We start from the raw sequence: 20695 nt of genomic DNA, 5'->3' as shown, positions 1-20695 counted from the left end.
ACATCACAGTTATTAAAGGGGAAGATTTAAAGGTACGGGGGAGCGAGTTTATCACCTCAGGGATGGAGCCAGCAGTTCAAAGGCCTTTATATTATTGATGGCCACAATTATTTTAAAATGATGAAGATGCAGAAAGGAGCAAGCGGAGGTGATTTGTGGAACTGGGAGGAAACCACGGGACTGACCCAGAATCTGCAGGAGCCAATATAGTATCTGGCTGGAACGTGTTGGGATCCAAAGGGACACTGGGGCTAGTTTGCTTCGCCTCAGCCTCAGCCTCAGCCTCAGCGCCATGAACCCAGATAAGCAGTGGAAAGAGGATGGATTCTGGGGAGCCAGTTTGGTAGAAAGGAGTTCTACTTCCAGCTGTTACATGTAGAATATCCTTTAAATGGAGGCCCTATTTCCCATAACCCCCAGTCACCTCATCACAGAGCAGAGGATGCCACTCGCCTCCCTTCTCTTAAACAACAGACTCAATACGCGTTGGGTTTTACGAGTTAGAAGATGGAAAAATGCCAATAACAGCAGAAAATGACAAAGGATATACATGCTGATGAGGTAATGCAAACATTTTCTGAAGACTATAAATTGAGAGCAGTGTAGCTGTAAGTGTATGTTTGTGGATGTAAAGCAGGTCTGAGTACAAATTTACTATCTTCTGTAACTACAAGAATAATGCAACTTTCCTCTGAGCACATTTACAGTCCCTCAGCGGCTGGAGGCCAAAACAGATGCAGGATGGGAATTCTTTCTGATGGCTAACTAACGTCAGAGAAGATTTGGAGGACCAGAGGGAATTCAGCTATGAAGGACTGCATCAGCTAAACTACATGCTCATACTGCCTGGATGCAGGAAAGAGAAGGATCTCTAAGATACAGACAAGGACAGAGGAGAGAAGGAAGAGGATGAGGAGAAGAAGACCCGGCCTTGATTAGGACAGGACGTCTTTGCTGTGTGTGTTTGGAATGAAGAACCTGTCAAATCTCAGTCGTGGATAAACAGATAGATAAGAAGAAAGAGCAAATCGGAGGAATCACTCAACACCAAGGTCACTGTGTTTGTATAAGAGAGATAAACTTTATATTGGGGTGAAGAATGAGCTTAACTATCACATAAATATAGTCACAGGCTACACAGACACGTCATCAGATTCTCACTAAAGTAATTACAAGCTTGAACTGTTTCCATCCTCAATAAAATCTGATGACACATCAAACTTTATGAATATGTAGTTATGAATGACAGGGCTGTAATAAACGTGTGTGTGTGTGTGTGTGTGTGTGAGAGAGAGAGAGAGAGGAGACATGAGGGCGTTGTGTTGTGTGTTGGAGCAGCCACAGTGAGGCTGATAGACTTTCTCTGATTACATTTTCTCTCTGGTTTCTCCCTCAAATCAACACGTATGACATCATGACCTGACTCATGGCCTGGATGTTGTGTTCCTCCTGAGTCCTCACACTGTCTGTGACCGAGTGACTGCATCAGCTCTGGCTCCACTTCTGACTGTGAACTGGTGCACTCTGTTATAAAATACTGCAAGTCCAACAACAAAAGAGTCGTTCCAAATCTCATCTGTCCATCATCATCATCATCTTCATCATCATGTGTTCATCTGTATGACAACACAGAGATGATAAAAGAGGAAATGCTCTCACCTAATTGAGGAAGAATGCAATTATGACACTGTAATGTGAGTTTAGACACACACACACACACACACACACACACACACACCTATCCTTTGAAGGGGACAAAGTGTAACAGAAGTGTTAGGTGAGCAGTGGAGGTGAAACAGAGTGAGGTGTCAGGATAAGTCAAGCAGAACAGTGTGGTGTGTGTGTGTGTGTGTGTGTGTGTGTGTGTGTGTGTGCGTGCATGTGTGTCCCCGCCACCCCACTCCCACTCCTGACCCTGCAGATGTGTATGAGAAATGTCCCAAAAAAAACTAATATATTTCACGCTACAGAAGTAAAGGCTGTGAGATAAGACACACACACACACAGAAATCATACGTAAGGGTGCATGTGTGTGTGTGTGTGTGTGTGTGTGTGTGTGTGTGTGTGTGTGTGTGTGTGTGTGTGTGTGTGTGTGTGTGTGTGTGTGTGTGTGTGTGTGTGTATGACGTGCATCACGCTATCACTACATGTAACTCATCTAACTACAAGCTTTAATCAGCTGCTATCTGTGACCACCGTCTGTTATCTGGATACGAGTGAGAGCGTCTGTCAGCTCCCCACTGTGCGACGCTAAGCAGCCTCTCCCTCTCACCTTGTGTGTGTGTGTATGTGCGTGTGTCTGTCTGTGTGTGTGTGTGTGTGTGTCTCTTTCTTTATAATTCCAGGTTTTTGCAATGGATGTTTCAATACAATACAACTCCAGTTTCACTTTAGAGACACAAATATAAAAACATGTTATTGCAGTGTGAACACAGGGCGTCACTCACTAGACTCACACACCCATCACACTTCATAATATGACTCTGCTGGTTGATGTTTTGTACGTTGGAGCATGTTTTTGGCCTCTGTTATCCCTAGTAGAGCTCACCACAATAAAAGCTCCACATATCTCTGCGTTTCCCACACAGAGCTGAGCCGTGTTGTGCTCTGATGACAGTTACGGCCTGTAAAATAAATGTTCTCTGGGCAACACAACGCCCTGAAGCAACACAACTGATGAGAAATCACTATAGGGCAGCAATCCATGAAAAAGTACAGATGCTTCAGGGTCAAAGGTCACAGGGAAACAATTTCTGGAGCGATGGTGAGCATATTTGTATCTGACTTATCTTATCACGTCACGCTGAGGAGCTTTTAGAGGCTTCTGGACGGGTTCTGTGGTTCTGGACTTGCAGTTCCGAGACATTCCAGAACACTCCAGCTTACACACACAACACACACACACACACACACACACACAGACAAACACAGAATGAGCGAGAAAGAAAGAGAGAGAGAAATGTAACCTTAAGAACCCACAGTTCTGATTAACAACAGTGTGGACCTCTGTGACCTTTGCCCTCCCTCTCTCTCTCTCTCTCTCTCTCTCTCTCTCTCTCTCTGCTGCTCTGTTTTGTCTCTGGTGGTTGACAGGTTCGTTAACCTCAGGAAACCCCTCCACCCGCCGTGTCATCCCTCCTTCCCTCCTATCCACACGCTCCCTCTCTCTCTCTCCATCCGTCCTGCCTTCCTTCCTTCCCTCGCTCCGTCGCCTCCTCTCACTCTCTCTTGGTCCTTCCGTCTCTCCTCTGCTTTATTTTCTGTCTCTCCAAATCTACTTTCTATACTTACAACCGGGCTCATGACACCGCAAGGTACAGGAAAAAACATAGTGGGGGGTTTCAATAAACACACACACACCCGCACACACACACTCTCTCTCTCTAGCTTTGACACACTCCTCAGAGGGCCATGTAAATGTCTCTCTCAATTTTTCTAATCAGGCCAAACGTGACACATACGTGACACACCTTGAACTTATTGTGTGTATGTGGTATGTGTGTGTGTGTGTACATTTGAGCAGCTGTCACAATAATAATTGGATTTGTACTTCCAGTCGTAGGTATATCAGATCACATTCTTATATTTGTTTGAGTGACCAGCTGTCAAAATAATGGCTGTGTGTGTGTGTGTGTGAGAGAGAGAGAGAGAGAGAGAGAGAGAGAGAGAGAGAGAGAGAGAGAGAGAGAGAGAGAGAGAGAGAGAGAGAGAGAGAGAGAGAGAGAGAGAGAGAGAGAGAGAGAGAGAGAGAGAGAGAACCCTTTTGGGAACAGACTGTTTGGTTCTCTTTAGTCACAGCTATCACTTTGTTTCCGTGTGTGTGTGTGTGTTTTAACCACTGAGACATGAGCTCAGCTGTTTGTCTTGGATTGATTCCACAGGAGTGTCAAAACTCCCCATCAACCACTAAAGACAGGAAGAATTCACTGTCACTTAGTTAAATCCACAGCAATTTATTCCAGTGTTAGACACACACACACACACACACACACACACACACACACACACACACACACAACCCTTGATGTCTGAATCTGAAATGCTTGTTGGCATTTGTTTCACTGCACCTTCAGCACCAGAGGGGTGGAGTTAGTATAAGTGAGCTCAATTCTGCAACCAGCTGGAACTCAACCCTGCATTTGACTTTTTCTGTGAAGCCTTAGCTGATGTTATCTGAACAGTTTAGACAACTGGGACAACGTCACACACCTGCCAAGTACTTGTTGTGTGGTTGTTTACACAGTGCCTGCAGAGTGGTGACTGAGGCCTGCTGACTGGAGGAGGAAGGGACTAGATACTGAGATGCTTTCAGGGTCTTGTCTGGGTTCAGAAGGACTTGAATACCAGACTCATCCAGTTCCCTTTTGTAGGTGAGTTGAGACAACAGACTCAGGTATAGAGGAACGGTCAGAGGTTGGGTCTGATCTGACGACCTGACTCAGTAGAGGCCGACGGTGCTGAAGGATCACTTATCCCAATTTAAGTCAAGTGTCCTGAGGCTGCTTGGCCTTTGACATGGGGGCTGATCCAAGCAGGGTCCATTAGAGGATGAGCACTGGCTTCCTCTGCTGGACCTGCAGTGTGTGCCAGCCATGAGGTGGAGGCTTATTATGTAACCATCCAATCTGTCAGAGGTCTCATAGATACACAATGGTGAGAACTGACCTCACCCAAGACTGAACAGCTGAGCAGATTCAGACTTCATCAACACGTTCACTGCAATGCTGATACCTGCACAGGAAATAGAAGAGAGAGAGAGAGAACTCCAACGACCCAGCCTGAGATGATGCACGGTGTACGTATGTGCCTGTGGATAACACAAAGCAGATTGGAAACACTTCTCTGCACACACTCACACACTCTCAAACACACACACACACACTCTCACACACTCACACACACTGGTCAGGGTAAAGGTTACCAGAATGTGTCTCCCTCCAGGATGAGGGCTGGTCTCTCTGGATTCCTGCTCAGGTCAGACACCGGGTCAGCTGTGACGCACATCTGTGTGTGTGTGTGTGTGTGTGTGTGTGTGTGTGTGTGTGTGTGTGTGTGTGTGTGTGTGTGTGTGTGTGTGTAACCATGAGGGCGAGGACACAGACAAATTGTACGACAGTGAGATGACGGACAAATACAGAAAATTGAGGAAAACTCAGACAGGGAACTTGATGAGTCCTTGCCTGAAACTCTGTGCATTAACGTGTGTGTGTGAATGTGTGTATGTGTGTGGGAGTGTGTGTGCATTTCTCCTGCAGCTGCGGTCTGAGTATCTGCCCTATAAAATGTTAATAGCCTCTCTAATGCTACAAAAACAGCAAGACAACCACTGCTACTATGATTTAATAATTAACCCACAGCAAGATCACTGTGCTGCTACTGTGACACACACACGCACACACAAGTCTTCATGACTTCCTGACACCATTTCTCTCTTCTATCACACGCAAACACATCACACTTGTTGAAAGCCTGAGCATGCTGTGTGTACTTCACTGACCTGATGGGTCTGTAGAGGTCCTGAGGTTAAAGTCATTTAGCAGTGAAACCATGGAAACCTGAGTTAATCATTACGTCACACAGAGGTGTTTTAGAAAATAACACTGCTTTGGAGTCAGAAACGGAATCCAGTGAACGGCTTCAGCTTCCTCGATCAATCTTTCAAACAAAGATCTGATTGTTCTCGTGATGTTGGATCGCTGAGCTGTGCCCTGAGAGTTGAGCTCTAAATCTCCTCCATGCTACTGTGAAGAATGTTGAGAGGAAATACAGATATTTTGACTGTAGCCTGCTGTGGATTCATGGTAAACCACTGTGAATTCAAAGTTCGTCCTATCATGTGTGGTTATTTGCAAAATCACTGCCCTTGTGTAAAAGTTTCCGTCAATTTATGTCAAAGTATTTTCCTTTGCCTTCCAAACAAAATGACATATAACAATGTGGGTCTGTAATTTAGTTTGATTCTGTGTGTGAGAGTCACTTATATCTCTGCTCTCTCTCATGCTGCAGACTCTCACTGGGCAAACGTCTCACTGAGCACCACACAGTGAAACCCAGCCTCCCTCAGCTAACGGCCCTGCTGCTGGAGAGGAAACCCCTGATGGCTCTGCTGAGCTTCTTGGTTGCCAAATGGGAAGCAAATATTCCAAAAATCAGATTTAAGACAGACTGGTAGGGAGCTGCTGAGGATTTAGGTGTGTGTGTGTGGGTGTGTGTGTGTGTGTGTGTGTGTGTGTGTGTGTACAGTCCAAATGTAACTTGGGCCAATCTGAAAGTGAAGAACTTCTTTTCCTGCAGTTGTTTCTTTGAAATGCTCCACATAATTCACAGGTACTTTGTTTCTTTTGCTCTTAATCTAATTGAAGCTGATTTGATCATGTATGTGCTCAGGGACATGTCAACGCAGCATCACTTCCATGTTGTTAATCTGCTCCACTGACCCCATCAAGTGTTTTCACTCAGAAGGAAAGCATGTGGCTGTCAACATGAGTCCACAGTTTTACCAATAGAAAAATAGACTTTTTGAGAAATGACAGTGTTGACAGCGATCACCAGATTGTTTTCAACGTTTGATTAATTGATCTTCACGACGGTGTGGGGAAGTTTTCTCCAGTGCCGGCAGTGATATGTCCGCTGAGAGGAGGAGATGCAGGCTTCCCCTCATTCAGACATCAAAACAGCAGGAAAATAGCCTAAACATTCCCTTTAATCAGTCATCTAATCCAGTTCTACAAGCTGGGACTCTTAAATAAACCAATAATGAAAGGAAAAGATGAAGACAAATGATCTTGTGTGTCAGGACGGACGGGTTCAGTCTTTGTGCTGCTCACTCTGCATCTGCTGAGGACACCAGCCAGAAACACTCAGCACAAACTGAGCCTGAGGAGATCGGAAATACAATCACCAAAATATGTCAGAGATCACTCAGGATCCTTGCACGTTCCGTGTGCTTTGACTGCCGTGATTGATTGCTATTCAACTGGAGCGAGTTACAAGTAAATTAGGCGTGAATTGGAGAATAGGAGAATTGATATTGGCAATATAAAAGACATTAACTCTACATTTCCCCCAGTCTGCCAGGTTCAGTAGGGATTAGTCCCTGAAGACTCAGTCGCTAACAAGCTGTTCCTTCGTCTCTTGGCCAAACTGAGCCGAGGCGATGCTTCTGTTGACTCTTCTCCTAATGGATGTTTTTGCTAATGTACAGAACATAAAACAGCAAATTGACCAAAACGTATAACACTAAAATCATTTAGCAACTTTGACAGGAAGGCGGAATGTCGTGGAGGATAAGTGTGTGTGTGTGTGTGTGTGTGTGTGTGTGTGTGTGTGTGTGTGTGTGTGTGTGTGGTTCAATGCTCGCTGGTTCCAACTGTGCATAAGATGGATGCTTTCACAATATCTACATTTTTGTTGTGATTTTTGTTTTGATTTGGTCGGCCAGCAGAGCAGGCCGACCCATTTTTCCATTAGAAGCTGCAACAAACTGTCCTATGTTTCTGGATAGACCCAGAAGAAATGTGAGGATTATGAGAGAAACGATACAAAATCCTTGGTCGTCAATCAGAACAGTGAGCCACAGACAGAGGTTTAGAGCTCTGCCAACAAAGACGGCCTGCAATATATTTTGGCAGTGTTTCAAATTTATGAGACAGAGACACAGAGAGAGCAAGGGAGAGAGAGAGACAGACAGAGAAAGAGAGAGATAAGCCAATCAGACGCGGCCTTGTGGTGGTTCAGGTCTTCACTGTGTTGCTTACCTGCATGGCTGATCTGGAGCCGCGGTCCGGATTGGCTCCAGGTTTTGACTCCTGGAGCCGAGCTAGAGTGAGAGTCTGCAGGCTGCAGCCACAGCAGTGGGAGGAGAAACACCGTCAGTATCTGAACAAGCGCCACCCCTCTGGACCAGACTCCGCCTCCCGCCTGTATCGCTGCGGCCACAGTCGCCGTCATGACAGCTTGATCCTCACTGATCTGCACAGAGAGACGGTCCAACCGCTCACATCACACTCTGGGCTGAAGCTGCCAGAGACAAAGAAGAGGAACAGAGAACGATGATGTCATTTTATATTAAGTAGTGTAACCCTCATTAAAGCATACCTCGTATACACTATGCAGTCAAGACAGACAGAGAAACACAGAGAGGGTCCAGAACTCATGTTGGACCCAAATGACACAATAATCACATCTACTAATCAAGCTGCTGTGCTAACATGCTATAAGGTTACCATACATGAGACATTTCGGCTTTGTAACTGCACTTTGGGTGTGTTTTAGCAAGCTAGCGAACACCTGAGTAAATTGTCTCAACACTCACACACAGATTGAGGTGGTTGTGCTGATGTGGGAATGTGTTCCACGAGGGAAACAGACCAATTTATCTTTATGTTTCATGAACTATGAGGTGGCTGGATGTTTTGAATGAATTTTGGACTCAGAACTATGTGGAGAAATCACCTGATGAGAGAAGAAAGACAGCGTGCTAGCTTGAATATTGACCCCTGTTACTAGCAAGAAGTGAAAACACAATGATTCAGTATGTAAGGAGGATATTCAGTGATTCTATCGTTTTTGGCTCTGCTGAAACTCTATGAAATCAAACTCGGATCACGCGACCCAACTTCCCTCCGCTTCAACTAAGCATGAAATTATTTCAGGTGCAGTGGAAGATTTGTCAAGTTGACAAGTGTAAGTTCAAGGGAATCAGGTCGCGTTACCGTCGTCTATTGTAATCTATCATAATCTGCCATGGCAGCCGGCTGGCAGGTTGGAAGCTCGACAAGATGCAGAGAAGGCTGCTGACAGAGGAAAGATAGTTAGCCAGATTAGCTTCAGTGCTATCAGAGGTCAGAACAAGATGGCTGAATGGAAAGGAGACTAACCAATTACCTTACTCTGTTATCTAAGTTAAGTTAAATGTTCTTTTCCTTTATCTTATTGTTTTGGACAGCAAACTTACTCCATCTTTGCGTCGTATATGTTTTCACGGTTACTAAGAGCCTCTTAGGTAACGACTGGCTGCTACCTATATGTACTGTATGTAAACAAAACCTCTTAATACATTCATAGCTGGCCAACATGTTCTGTTTTCCATTGGCCGCATTCCATTCGCTATATTGCTCCCTGTTGTGGTCTGCTATGATTGGTCACAGACAATTTGGCGAACAATACGGGATTTGAATGCGTGGCGCCTGGATCATGGGGAGCCTTTCAACCTCAACATGACTGATGGGACAGTGGGACAGCCTGCAGGTCTGTGGACTCAACACACACACACACACACACACACACACACACACACACACACACACACACACACACACACACACACACACACACACACACACACACACACACACACACACACACACACACACACACACACACACACACACACACACACACACACACACACACACACACACACACACACACACACACACACACACACACACACACACACACACACACACACACAGGCTCTGCTGACTGTCCCTCACCTACGCTTCATGTTGTTGATGCAGCGTCCTGGTTGGTTGGTTAGTTCCTGGCACATCTATGTGTAATGCAGCTTTTTCATAGTAACCACTTATGCTGCTTGTTTCTTCCAAACCATATAAACACTTTAATGAGTTTTTAAGTTGTAATTCTCAATGACCCGTTTACTTTTACAGAAACATTTTTGAAAAGCTAGTTCACATCTGTGTTCATTCAGTTTGGGGTAACAACAACACATTAGCTCGCTAGTATCTGCACAGAGCGTACTGTGAGCAATCTGTGTGTGTGTCAAATTATTCATAGGAACAATAACATTTAACTCAAGGAAGCGACCGACTCAGTGTCAACCCACGAGCCAGACGAGGGACAGACTGTCGCTTCCTCTCTCCTCATCTGACCGTTTGCAACTCTGTTACACTGTTACTGAGTGTGTGTGTGTGTGTGTGTGCTTCTGGGTGTTGACATACATCTCTTAATCAATCCCTGGAGGAAGCTCATCATCTGTTTCCTGTCTGACCAAAGCATTCCTGCTCATATGACTCCTATGTGGCTCAACACACTCACAACACGCAAACATCAGAACACCAGTGTACACACACATCAGATCCAATGGAGATACAGACCTTTGCACACATGTAACCCTCTGAGTATCCTTACACACGCACACACACACACTTACACACACATTAAATTTATAAACCAGCCAGAGGACATCAAGTCCCCTTTTGAAGACTTGAACTAAAAATAGCAGCTATGTTGTGTTTACGTAACCTTTGAGGGTGAAGCTCAGGTCATCAGCAGCTAACAGGACACGGGTCTGTGGCCAGAGTGGCTCTCTGCTCATTACGCTATAATAATCATTAGTGATTGAGTTATCCAGAGCAGCTGCACTGAATACAACAAAGAAAGAGGAGCAGAGCATCTCCAGCCACATGTGAACAGAGGCTCTTCATCTCATCACCACGTCTGTCTCACAAAGAAGTTGGATTTAAAAGCAGCACAGGCTTCATCAATCATCCTTCAGCTTGCAGAGTCACAGTGGTGACGGTGTGCAGTGGGTGGTTTAGGTTTCGGTCCTGAAAAAGGGAGTTTGAGGGAAGAAGCTGAAGCCAACGTGACAAAATGAGAAATAAAGGGGGAACAAGGCAGAACGCTCTCTGTCTGATGGTGTTAGTGTGGATTGGGAGTGTAGTGTTAGTCTTGACTCATTTGCTGGACAGTGAAGTGAATCTTGAGCTGGGCGTTTGTGTCTGTGGGGAGGCAATGATGACTTTTATAATTCTTCTTATGTGACTTTTGACTTTTTATGAATTGATAATGAATTATTTTCTCAACCAAATGTCTCTTGGTTTGTACTCATGGTATAACCAGTTGATGTCCATGACAGCCTCTCCAGCTGTCATTGTCTACATGAATTCCACTCCTTTTCTTTCTCGCTGCTCTATGTTCATTTGGGTGGAGGCCTGGAAACTTGGATCTGAAACTGATCATCCAGGTCACCAAGGGAACCTAATCAGGCTGTCAGGATGGCCGAGCGGTCTAAGGCGCCAGACTCAAGGTGTTCACCTTCCTGAGCAAAGGGACTTCTGGTCTCCGATTGGAGGCGTGGGTTCAAATCCCACTCCTGACAACTTCCAGCAATCCTTGGGATAATTACAATGTAAGCTAATCTTTTATCTAACTTTAATCAGCCAATGGTAAAAGAGAGAGTGATTGATTCCCTAAGTTTTGTCCATATTAGACTGTGACCCTTACAGTCTTGTAATAACACACCCATGTACCCATGTACACATGTACCCGTGTACACTTAGTGCTGGAGGGGGTAGCATTGTGTAGAAAGCGGTTCCCATGGTTATCAGCTTGACCCATCTTTATTTTCTCTTCCTGTTGCACCACAGGGTGTTGGGCTAAACAATACGTAAACAAAACAATCTCTGCTGCAGCTGCATCAGGACATTGTTTTCCTCTGTGTTTAAGGGCAGAACGTGATGTAAACGGAGCATGGAATGACACCATCGCGGCTCCTTCCATTTCTACCGCTGCTGAGTAATTAATGCAGATGTAGATGGATGGAGAGATAAAGTTAAAAAGAGAGAACAGGGCGGACAGCAAAAGCTCGGGGTAGAAGAAAAAGATGGACAGAAAACTGAATTTATGAGCTAATAAATAAGAAATGTAGAGGCAGGGACAGCAGGCTCAGATGGAGACCCAGGTGCTATATTACACCGACCTCATGACCCACATTCCCCCTGTCACAGCTCCTCAAACGGGCTGTTTGCTCTCCCAAATGTCAACTCTTTGTGTGGAGCTTCCTATGATGGTGGAGCTAAAGGTCTGTCCCCTTACAGACGAAAGAAGCTCAAACTGATGCTACACACGTGAGCAATCAGCCTTTCAAAAGAAAAGTTTCAAAATCTGATTCAACCTAAACTTGGCAGCAGGAAATAGATTCTTTCAATCGTCCAACAGAGTTTTAGAGACTTTTATGAGATTAACAGTGGAAGGAGTTTTACTTTGAACACATTTTAAAGGAGACAGAGGCCGGCTTGGACGTACAGTAAGTACCAGGACACAATAGGGACTCTACAGATCCGGCACAGACTCACGACTGAAGAAGCTTCAACTCTTACTGCTGTTACTTCATATGGTATTAAAGCCCACGTCATTCTGCAGCAGCTCTGAGAAGAGGCTGACGTCCTCCAGCAGCAGGTCCAGCAGCTCCTACAGCAACGACCACCGACCTACACTTTTGACCCGAACAGTAAAGTCAGAGCTCATGAATAGCTGGCATGCTGTCTGTGACCTCCGTAGCTGAGGGTTCCTCGCTCCTGGAAGAGGGATTACAGAGTTTTATGATGTTTACAGGAGAGTGAGGTGAAAATGTGCTTGGCCACTTGGGGCTTAGGTGAAAAATCTCATTTTAACTGCACTGTTGATTTATGGGGCAGGGAGGAAGATGCTGCAGCCTGGATCCTTTACTCCTGGTGATTCTTCTAACGTCCCATATTTAATATGCTTTATTTGCCCCTGAACGCTTCAGATGTAATCATTTTCATCTGTCCTCCTCCTTCTTTAATCCTCCTTATCTCCCTTTATCTCTCCATCTCTGCCCCCGACTCAGCCGCTCCTCAGATCACTCGGCTGTAGCCTCTCCTCCTCCTCCTCCTCTCTCCCTCCCTCCCTGTGCGTCTCTACCGTACGTCTGCCTCTCCCCTTCTCAGTCTCTATCAACCTCCCCTCGCTCTCTCCACTTCCATGGTTCTATGTTTCTTGGTGTAGGAACAGGTGGCTTCTTTACGACGTCTCTCTTTAAAACCTCTAATCCCCCCGTGATTTACTCACCCTTCATCTCCCCCTCCTCCCCACTGATCCCTCTTGTCATCTCATTGCTCACTTCATATTACTCACTACAAACATTAATAAGTCAAAGTTAAATCTCTCCAGTTTCTTAAGCCCTAAACCCTCACTGCTGTTTATGTGTGTGTGTGTGTCTCTCTCTGTCCTGCATGGCTCAATCACATGTTGACATCCCTGACGTTGTTCCAAGCAATGTCGTTGTGATATACATGTGATTTTAGTTTGTTTAAGCTTCTTGACTGAAGCAAAACTGAAACAGAACCAATGTGAGTCAAACAAGAAGTCATCAGCGTGTCAGTGACTTGTTGACGTGATGATGACATTGTGGATTCCTGGCCTGTCTAAGCTCTGAGCAGCGAGTTAAGCTTCCGTGTTCTGACTAAGAACAGGTGCCTCCTCTGGCAGCGGACCAGTCCCAGTCCCAGACCCAGACCCAGCCGGCGCCAAGGTACCGGGCTGTAAAGCTGTAAAGAATGCCACAGTCATCCATTTATCTCTGTGAGTAAGCAGAGCACGACGCCAGCCGTGGTTCACTGGATGGTGTGTTCAAGGACACACAGTCAGAGATGATTGCGACGGTCATAAAGTGTAGATTACACAAGAGTCAAGCAATCTAATCCAAACAAACAGCAGTGCATGATGGAACCAAGTGATGCTTTCTGAATGTGCAGCTGACCTCTTACATATTATTGTGCATTTTCACAATATTCTACATTCTCAAGGGTAAGAAAAGACACATTCCAGGTTCATGGACAACATGTGCAAGCACTCAGGTGGACCTGAACAATAAAACATTGGGAACATCAACACATGGTAAATCTCAGTCATGCAGATGTTTCAAGGGAAGTTTCTTATCTGTTTCTACGTCTCGCAACTGTTTTGATTTCATTCCTGCTGTTGGTCCTGCCCTCCTCCTCCTCCTCCTCTTCCTTTATGAAGGGTCCAAACTCATCTCTTGGTTTGATTGCTCCAATATGTTACCGTCTGTCCTACGCATTTTATTTCTGTTTTACTTCTTTGACATCGTTACTCTCTTTTATTTTGAAAGGTTACAGCCGCGTGAGGAGTATAGGAAGAGCAATTAATTTACTATCATATTTCTTTTCTATCAACACCGACAAGCCACCTGCAGCACTGACTGAACTTCCAGTACTCTTGTGAAGAATTTTGAACACAATGTTCCATTTTCTTCCACATTTCCCACTGAGACACTAATAAATGTAAACATTTCTAAACACACCTGTGCTGGGCAGGAAATGGCCTCATTGTCTCACATATCCAAGATGAAAAATCCTCTTCCAAACACATGGACACGCTGGCTCTTGTGCTGAATAACTTTGTGTAACCTGACTGGATATGGGACGTTAGTAAGCCTCACTGGTATCTATTCTGTAGCTGTGACCTGATGAAGTCATGATGAATATGAATGACTGAGGGTTTAGGGTGGTTTTACTGTGAAGAGGAAAACATTGCAACATTCTTGACTCGCAGTCAAAACACATAAAAGCTCATTTGGATGAAAGTTCCTGCAGCAGTAAGAGAAACACATCTTACTGTGGATTCAGAGCCTGCAGGGATCACAGACCTGCTGCTGCTGCTGCTGACTGATCAGGTTTTAATGCCTCTATTTATAAGTTACTGGCTCCAAAGCAAAGGCAGTTACGGCTTAATGTTACATTCATGAAAGCCTTCCTGGAAATATTTGTAATTCTTTTGGAAGGTACAGACTGCACTTTAGATAATAAATTTAGAGAGAAGTTGATGTATAGAGTGTTGAAATGAAACACAAAGTGCATTACATTTAAATGGACAAAAACTCGTTTTATCTGTGCGTCTGTCCAAAGCTGAACACTGGAAAATGTCTAAAACTCCGTCACCAGTTGTGGAGATTGATTCTGGAATGAAGGACGCAACGTACTTTCTGAGCTATGCGTCATTGTTAGAGGATTTTCTTGTTTTCTTTTGGATTTATTAATATTTTTCACCGTTTTGGTATTTTGTAAGAATGTGAACTTATTGTTGTTGCGGTCCAAGGTTACCAAAGGTCACCCGGCTCCATATTCATGGCTTGAGCAGGATCTCTCTCAGTTTCACATTCAAAGGCGTCAAACTCTCCACAGCAAAGAAAAACAAACTTCCTCAATCTGGGACAGTTTGAACTTTAAAAAAATGATCACTGACGAAATCTGACAAAGGTCACAGCTGCTGTGATAAAAGCAAGATGATGTAACAAAGGTTCACATGAAGGTTCACGTGATTTACAGAACGATTGCTGAATCCAAATTTGGTCAAAGGGATGAGAGGAGTCAAGTTTAAACAAGGCAAATGGAGGAATAATTATTATGCAGAACAAAACAAATCGGAAAATATCAATAACATGAGAGCTGTCAGGTCGGTTGTGTGTGTGGTTTGATTCTGGCGGATAAGAGCATAAAAGCCACAAAATCAAGAATTCTGTCAATACTCCCTTTCACTCTTGCCTCCTCCCCTCTTGGTTCCTTATTGAGGCCTTTTTAATTGCTCAGGTTTGGCTTCAGCCCACCTGGACCGACAGACGCACTGAGGCCGAACAATCTGTCCAAGAAAAGCAAATTAAATATTGTGTTATAGTGCTGATTTGATCCAAATGTGTTGTGGGGCTCGAGCTCATTAGGACTCATTGGGTGCGTGAGTGCAGGAGTACAGGGTCGCCTTTCAAACCAAACGCACTTTACCTCCTCCGCCGGAGAAATGTCACATTAAACATGTTTATATGCTTCATCAGAGTCGCACCGACCTTCAACCGGAAAATCATTTCTCAAACGTGCCGGTCCTGCACCTGTGCAAGCAAGTTAGGGACTGAAATGGAAACCTTTAGTTCAACCACACAGAAATCAAATAACGTCCTCATCCAAAGCAAGTGGCTCCAGTGTGTGAGTCCAGCTTAAGCCTGATGATTTCCTGCACGCTGAGTCTGACAGGAGGGTTTTTTATTCCTGATTCTCCGTACAAAGCCGTCCTCAGTCTGTGCTAATGGCTCTCTCACTTTAGAGGAGAAAGAAAGTATGAGGAGCAGAGAAAACGTGTGAGCTGTAGATTCACCTCAACGTCTACTTAAGATGTCAGCAGCCCACTTTGATTTGACATAAGGGCCTCTTTGGTGTTAGAAGAGGAACAAAACATTTTCTATGTGGGACAATAAACAATAGTGACACTGCAGGAACTTCCTTCAGGAATTTCGAAAAATGTTTTTTTGCCCCAAGTAACAAAAATCAGATTTGGTAGAAGAGTTTCAGTTCCTCCGCAACGGTTCAGGAAATGCTGGATGAAGATCAAACGTTGGCTTTTGGTCAAAGTCTCCATGTTTCTGCAGGTTAAAACATCTGAGCATAATCATAAAACCACAACACAGAACTAAGAGAACAACCTTCTCACCATTGCTGCAGATAGTTCAGATTACTTCAGACAGAACTTCTGCCTCTACTTTGCATAATCTTCATGGTACTTGAAGCCTGGTTAAAATATGAGCAAGGAACTTTGTAAAGGAACCTAGGAGGTCCTAATCTCATGAGTTCAGAGGTCAGTCAACCCTCCCTAACCATAAACTCAGACACCAGAGTGACTGTATGAAGACCAAGATCTTTCCCAGAACACTGCTTATTATGCTGCAGCCTGCTGAGGCAAAGAGACAAAAAATAAAAATCACAGCATGAGGGCAGAAAATATGATGACATGAAAGAGCAAACTGGATTTATTTCCCGATGAAAGACTTTGTGGCCCTGAGAGAACCACACCCGAGTCAAGTGCACATCTTGTTTTTCTAGAGGGATGGAGAGAGCCGACAGTCAAGACAAACAAGCTGCATTGTGGGAACTCGGGAGAACGCTGGGAAGAGGAAACTATCACTTTAACCCATTCGCTCATCGCTGCATCTCCCTCTCTCCCCCTCGCTATCTGGCAGAGGCTTCTCGGGAAATTCTCTCTCTCTTTCCCTCTCTTTCTGTCTGGGAAGAGGAAAAACTGATGTCACTTCCAGATGGTAGCCTACAGAAGAAGAAGAATAGGAAACGGGCCCCTTGATTCTTACACAACTCACATATCCTTAAAGTTAGTCACAGGTTCTCAGTTTACTTCCTTCACATCTCCACTGTTGGCGCTCTTTGCTCGATAAGATGATAAAAACATCGGGGCAAACAAGGGGGGGAGCGAGACAGAGAGGGAGAGAGAGAGAGGGGAGCTGTTTAATGTTTGGGATGAAATGTTCACAAAATGTACCGTTTGAGAAATTAAATGTACTGTCGAGGCCAAGATCCCATCCAAGACTGTATATACAACTCAACTGCACACATTAGTCAACAGTGGGGAGCTTTATTTGGCAAGGCTGGCAATGATTTTCAGAGGAATGACATCTGAACTAGGTCAGTGCTTGTAAGCTGGAGCAGTTTGCAGGTCTGCAGGCCTCTGATGGGACCCTCGTCTAACCTTGCGCTACAATAAAAGCTGAACAAGTCTATTTCCCCAAATCAGAGTGTGTAATGCAGAAACAGTAACGCCTTGTAAAATCAGTTTTCATTGCTTCTGTCTTTCCTTACGAGGATGTTTACCTCTGCAACATTCTCTTAGATACTTCACAGCTTCACATATCACTGAGCTGATGTGAGAAGGCACCACAAAAACAAGTTTGGATGTGATTTCTTCCGTTTTGACAGAAAACACATGTAGAATAATCTATTTTTTATACATTTTCGTTTAAACAGCTATAGTTTTTGCAATTCTATGACTAATTAAATAACATACTTCACTGCCATAGCATAGAATAGAACAGAATAGAATAGGTCTGGTAGAAACCCAGAGTGTTCTGCTCATTAGCAGACAAACATCTCAGTGGGAGTGTGAAGAACGTGAACCTGATGATTTCACTCTACAGGTGCAGTTGGAATGTGTTTGTGTTCTTTTCTTTTCTCACTTCTTTATTTCCTTTCTTCGTCCCCCTCCCCTAGGAATGAAGCTGTTCCTGGAAGAACCTCTGAAGGAAACGTTTGCTTATTGTTAAAATGAGGGAACAGCATCATTAGAAGCACGCAGGGAGACGCAGGGACCTCTGTGATGGCATAAAGAGAAGAGTGTGTGTGTGTGTGTGTGTGTGTGTGTGTGTGTGTGTGTATGTGTGTCACGGCGCAACTCTCCATGCAGTATGAGTGATGCATTGAAGTACTGTCCAGTTAGACGAATGGTTTCTTTTATGTCTCTGCCTACAGGTTTAAGGAAAGGTGGGGTTTAAAGAGGCGAAGCTGCAGGAAAGCCGAGTGTGTTATCGCCTCAACAAACTCCTGTCTCGACTTTAGGAGGTGTGTGTCAGGGGAGGGGCGGGGAGAGGGGTGTCTGTAAACCTCCAAGCAACCTGCTGTTACCTATTTGAAACGCTGAACCTCAGTCAGATCCAAACTTCAATCCAAAAAGGGGGGGATATGCAGCAGGATACCTGGCAACCCTTCAGAAGTTTAAGAGCGTGAACTACCGTTTTTTAAGGCAGAACATCAATCAGAGTGTTATTGTATCGTGGGACATTATGAGGCTGGGGGGGTCAAACTGTCTTGTCTCTTTCTAAACACATTTCTACTTTCGTCACTGAACTATGGGCCACAAACTATAACACATAAGCCAGCCAGACTTGGAGGCTGAAGTGTGTGTAGTGAGCAGCAGCGAGTTTACTGGCACTGTGCGTTTGTTGTTGCCTTGTTAAAATGATATTATTCCAGTGAAGGCAGCTGGACTGTGGCTCAACATCTTGATTCTGTTATCCTGTTATGATTCTCTTTCTGTCTTTTATAACTGGTTATTATCGCACAAAACACACAATAAGCGTCACCTCTATTCTAAATCTGTTACTTGTTTTGTGCCTCAACATATCAGCAATCAGATATTTGCACTATTGACAGAACAGGCTGTGGTGGAGGGGCGGGGAATGCTCCTTTAACTTGATGTCCATAATGAATCTGCTTGTCCATCAGCTTCATGACATATTACAGTAACACACACGTCCATATGTTGGTGTGAGCCGTCAGTAAGTCTCCTGCTCTGCTGCTCTCATAGGAGCTCCACTTAAAGGCCTGACATTCAAATGAGTCTGAAGGGACGTTTAACACTGGTATGCCGTGGAAAGGGTGTGTGTGTGTGTGTGTGTGTGTGTGTTATATTGATTTACAGGCTGCTGCTACATAGTCAGAGAGTTCACTGTGATTTACCCAGGTTAGATTTGCTTCAAAGAGGAACTATTTGAGGTGTAGCATTAAATCTATTATTATGATTATTAAATAGGAGTAAAAACAGGAATGGAAAAAATAAAAAGACCCTCAATACAGCTGAGAGAAGAAACACAACTTAGAACACAAACACAAAGCCGCCCACCAAACTCACACACTCCCACACACACACAGCGACCTTAAGATTGACACACTGTGAGGGACAAAGTAGTGCCCCTCATTAGGCGTCTTAGCGAGCGCTGAATGGACGGTCCATTCACTCATCTGGTGGGAACACTGGGACCAGTCGGCCAAAAAAACAACCCACCAGCCACACACACACACACACACACACACACACACACACACACACACACACACACACACACACTCTTTCCGACTTCTCACACAAAGACAAAGCCGTGAATGTGTGTGAAGCTTAAATTTCAAGACTTGTATACCCTCACTTTTCTCAGTTCTCCACCTCTTCTTCTTCCTCCTCGTCTTCGTCAGCCCTCCTCTGTGTCTCTGCCTCAGCCTCCTATTCTCCTACCTCTAAAGAGGCGTGAAGCTTATGTCCTTAATTCCTCCTGACAGCTGTCACTCATGACCAGGAGCAACAGAAACTCCCATCAGCCCACAAACGGCACAGACTCACACAAAGCTGAGAGCTGGTCGCTTTGGCAACGACACAGGACAGAAAAGTGGAACCGTGGCGAGGCATCAGGACATCACGCTCTTCTTCTTCAGACATTGTGTGTGTCGCACAGTCTGCTCTACCTTAGCAAGTGTAGCGAATACATGAAGGACGCACAAATGGCTCCCAGATGATGAAGAGCATGGATCTTTGTGAGGTCTTTCAAACGATGGTTTCTATTAGGACTTCCAACATGGCCGACTGGTTTTCAAGTCCCAAACCTGACAAAAGCAATTGTTCTTCTAAGCCTTCAGGGTCGATCGGCGCGATGCTGAAAGCTTTCACACACACATCTCCTCTCTTTGTGTTCAAGATGTTCAAAGGATGGGAAATTGAGCTCATGGCGGTAAAGTTCCTGAGTCGAAACAAATCAAATAAAACATGATGATATAGAGATGATTGATTGTTCAGCCTGAGTCACATGATCATCAATCAGGCCAAGAAGGTCAGAATCACCATCAAACCCTCCAATAAAACCATCACATGTTGGGCTGATGTGTTGCAAAGGAGGCTGATGGAGCAGAGACAGACAGAGCTTTCCCAGTGTGTGTGTGTGTGTGTGTGTGTGTGTGTGTGTGTGCATCTGAGGTCTGAATCTCTGCTCCGGTGATAAGATATCAGCGGAGGAGAGATAATCGACTCCCACTGCCTCCATATCTTCCATCGCTCCGACACTGAGCTCCACCATTACCAGCTACACCCTGCACTCCTACACACAGCTGGATGAACACCAAGACACCGACACACACACGCTCACACACGCGTACTGGAAGACGCCTATGGAAGCACACAAACACACACACATGCAACTTCATACGCAACATTTCATTTTAAAGGAACGCTGCTCGGTGTCGTCCTCCCTCCTCCCGACAGGAGGCTTGATTGATAAGTTGTGAGCCCGACACATGACCGTATGACGCAACAA

General features: G+C 44.8%; 1 protein-coding gene and 1 non-coding gene across 2 annotated transcripts in view; one reads left to right on the top strand and one right to left on the bottom strand.

Annotated features, from left to right (window-relative positions):
- Positions 1–20695, bottom strand: part of LOC142996327 (semaphorin-3D) — a 55513-nt gene that overhangs the window by 22758 nt on the left and 12060 nt on the right. Inside the window, exon 2 of the mRNA XM_076147294.1 lies at positions 7758–8019. Within this exon, the coding sequence (XP_076003409.1) occupies positions 7758–7950 (193 nt within the window). The 5' untranslated portion in view covers positions 7951–8019. The remainder of the gene's footprint in view (positions 1–7757; positions 8020–20695) is intronic.
- On the top strand, positions 11016–11125 carry trnal-caa (transfer RNA leucine (anticodon CAA)). The gene is made up of 2 exons: positions 11016–11053; positions 11080–11125. It is a non-coding gene; the product is annotated as a tRNA-Leu (tRNA).

The sequence above is a fragment of the Genypterus blacodes genome, unplaced genomic scaffold (genome assembly GCF_046128005.1).
Source record: "Genypterus blacodes isolate CSIRO-AG114 ecotype Tasmania unplaced genomic scaffold, CSIRO-AGI_Gbla_v1 ptg000037l_1, whole genome shotgun sequence".
NCBI classification, from domain to species: domain Eukaryota; kingdom Metazoa; phylum Chordata; class Actinopteri; order Ophidiiformes; family Ophidiidae; genus Genypterus; species Genypterus blacodes.
This window is presented reverse-complemented; position numbering and strand designations above follow the sequence as displayed.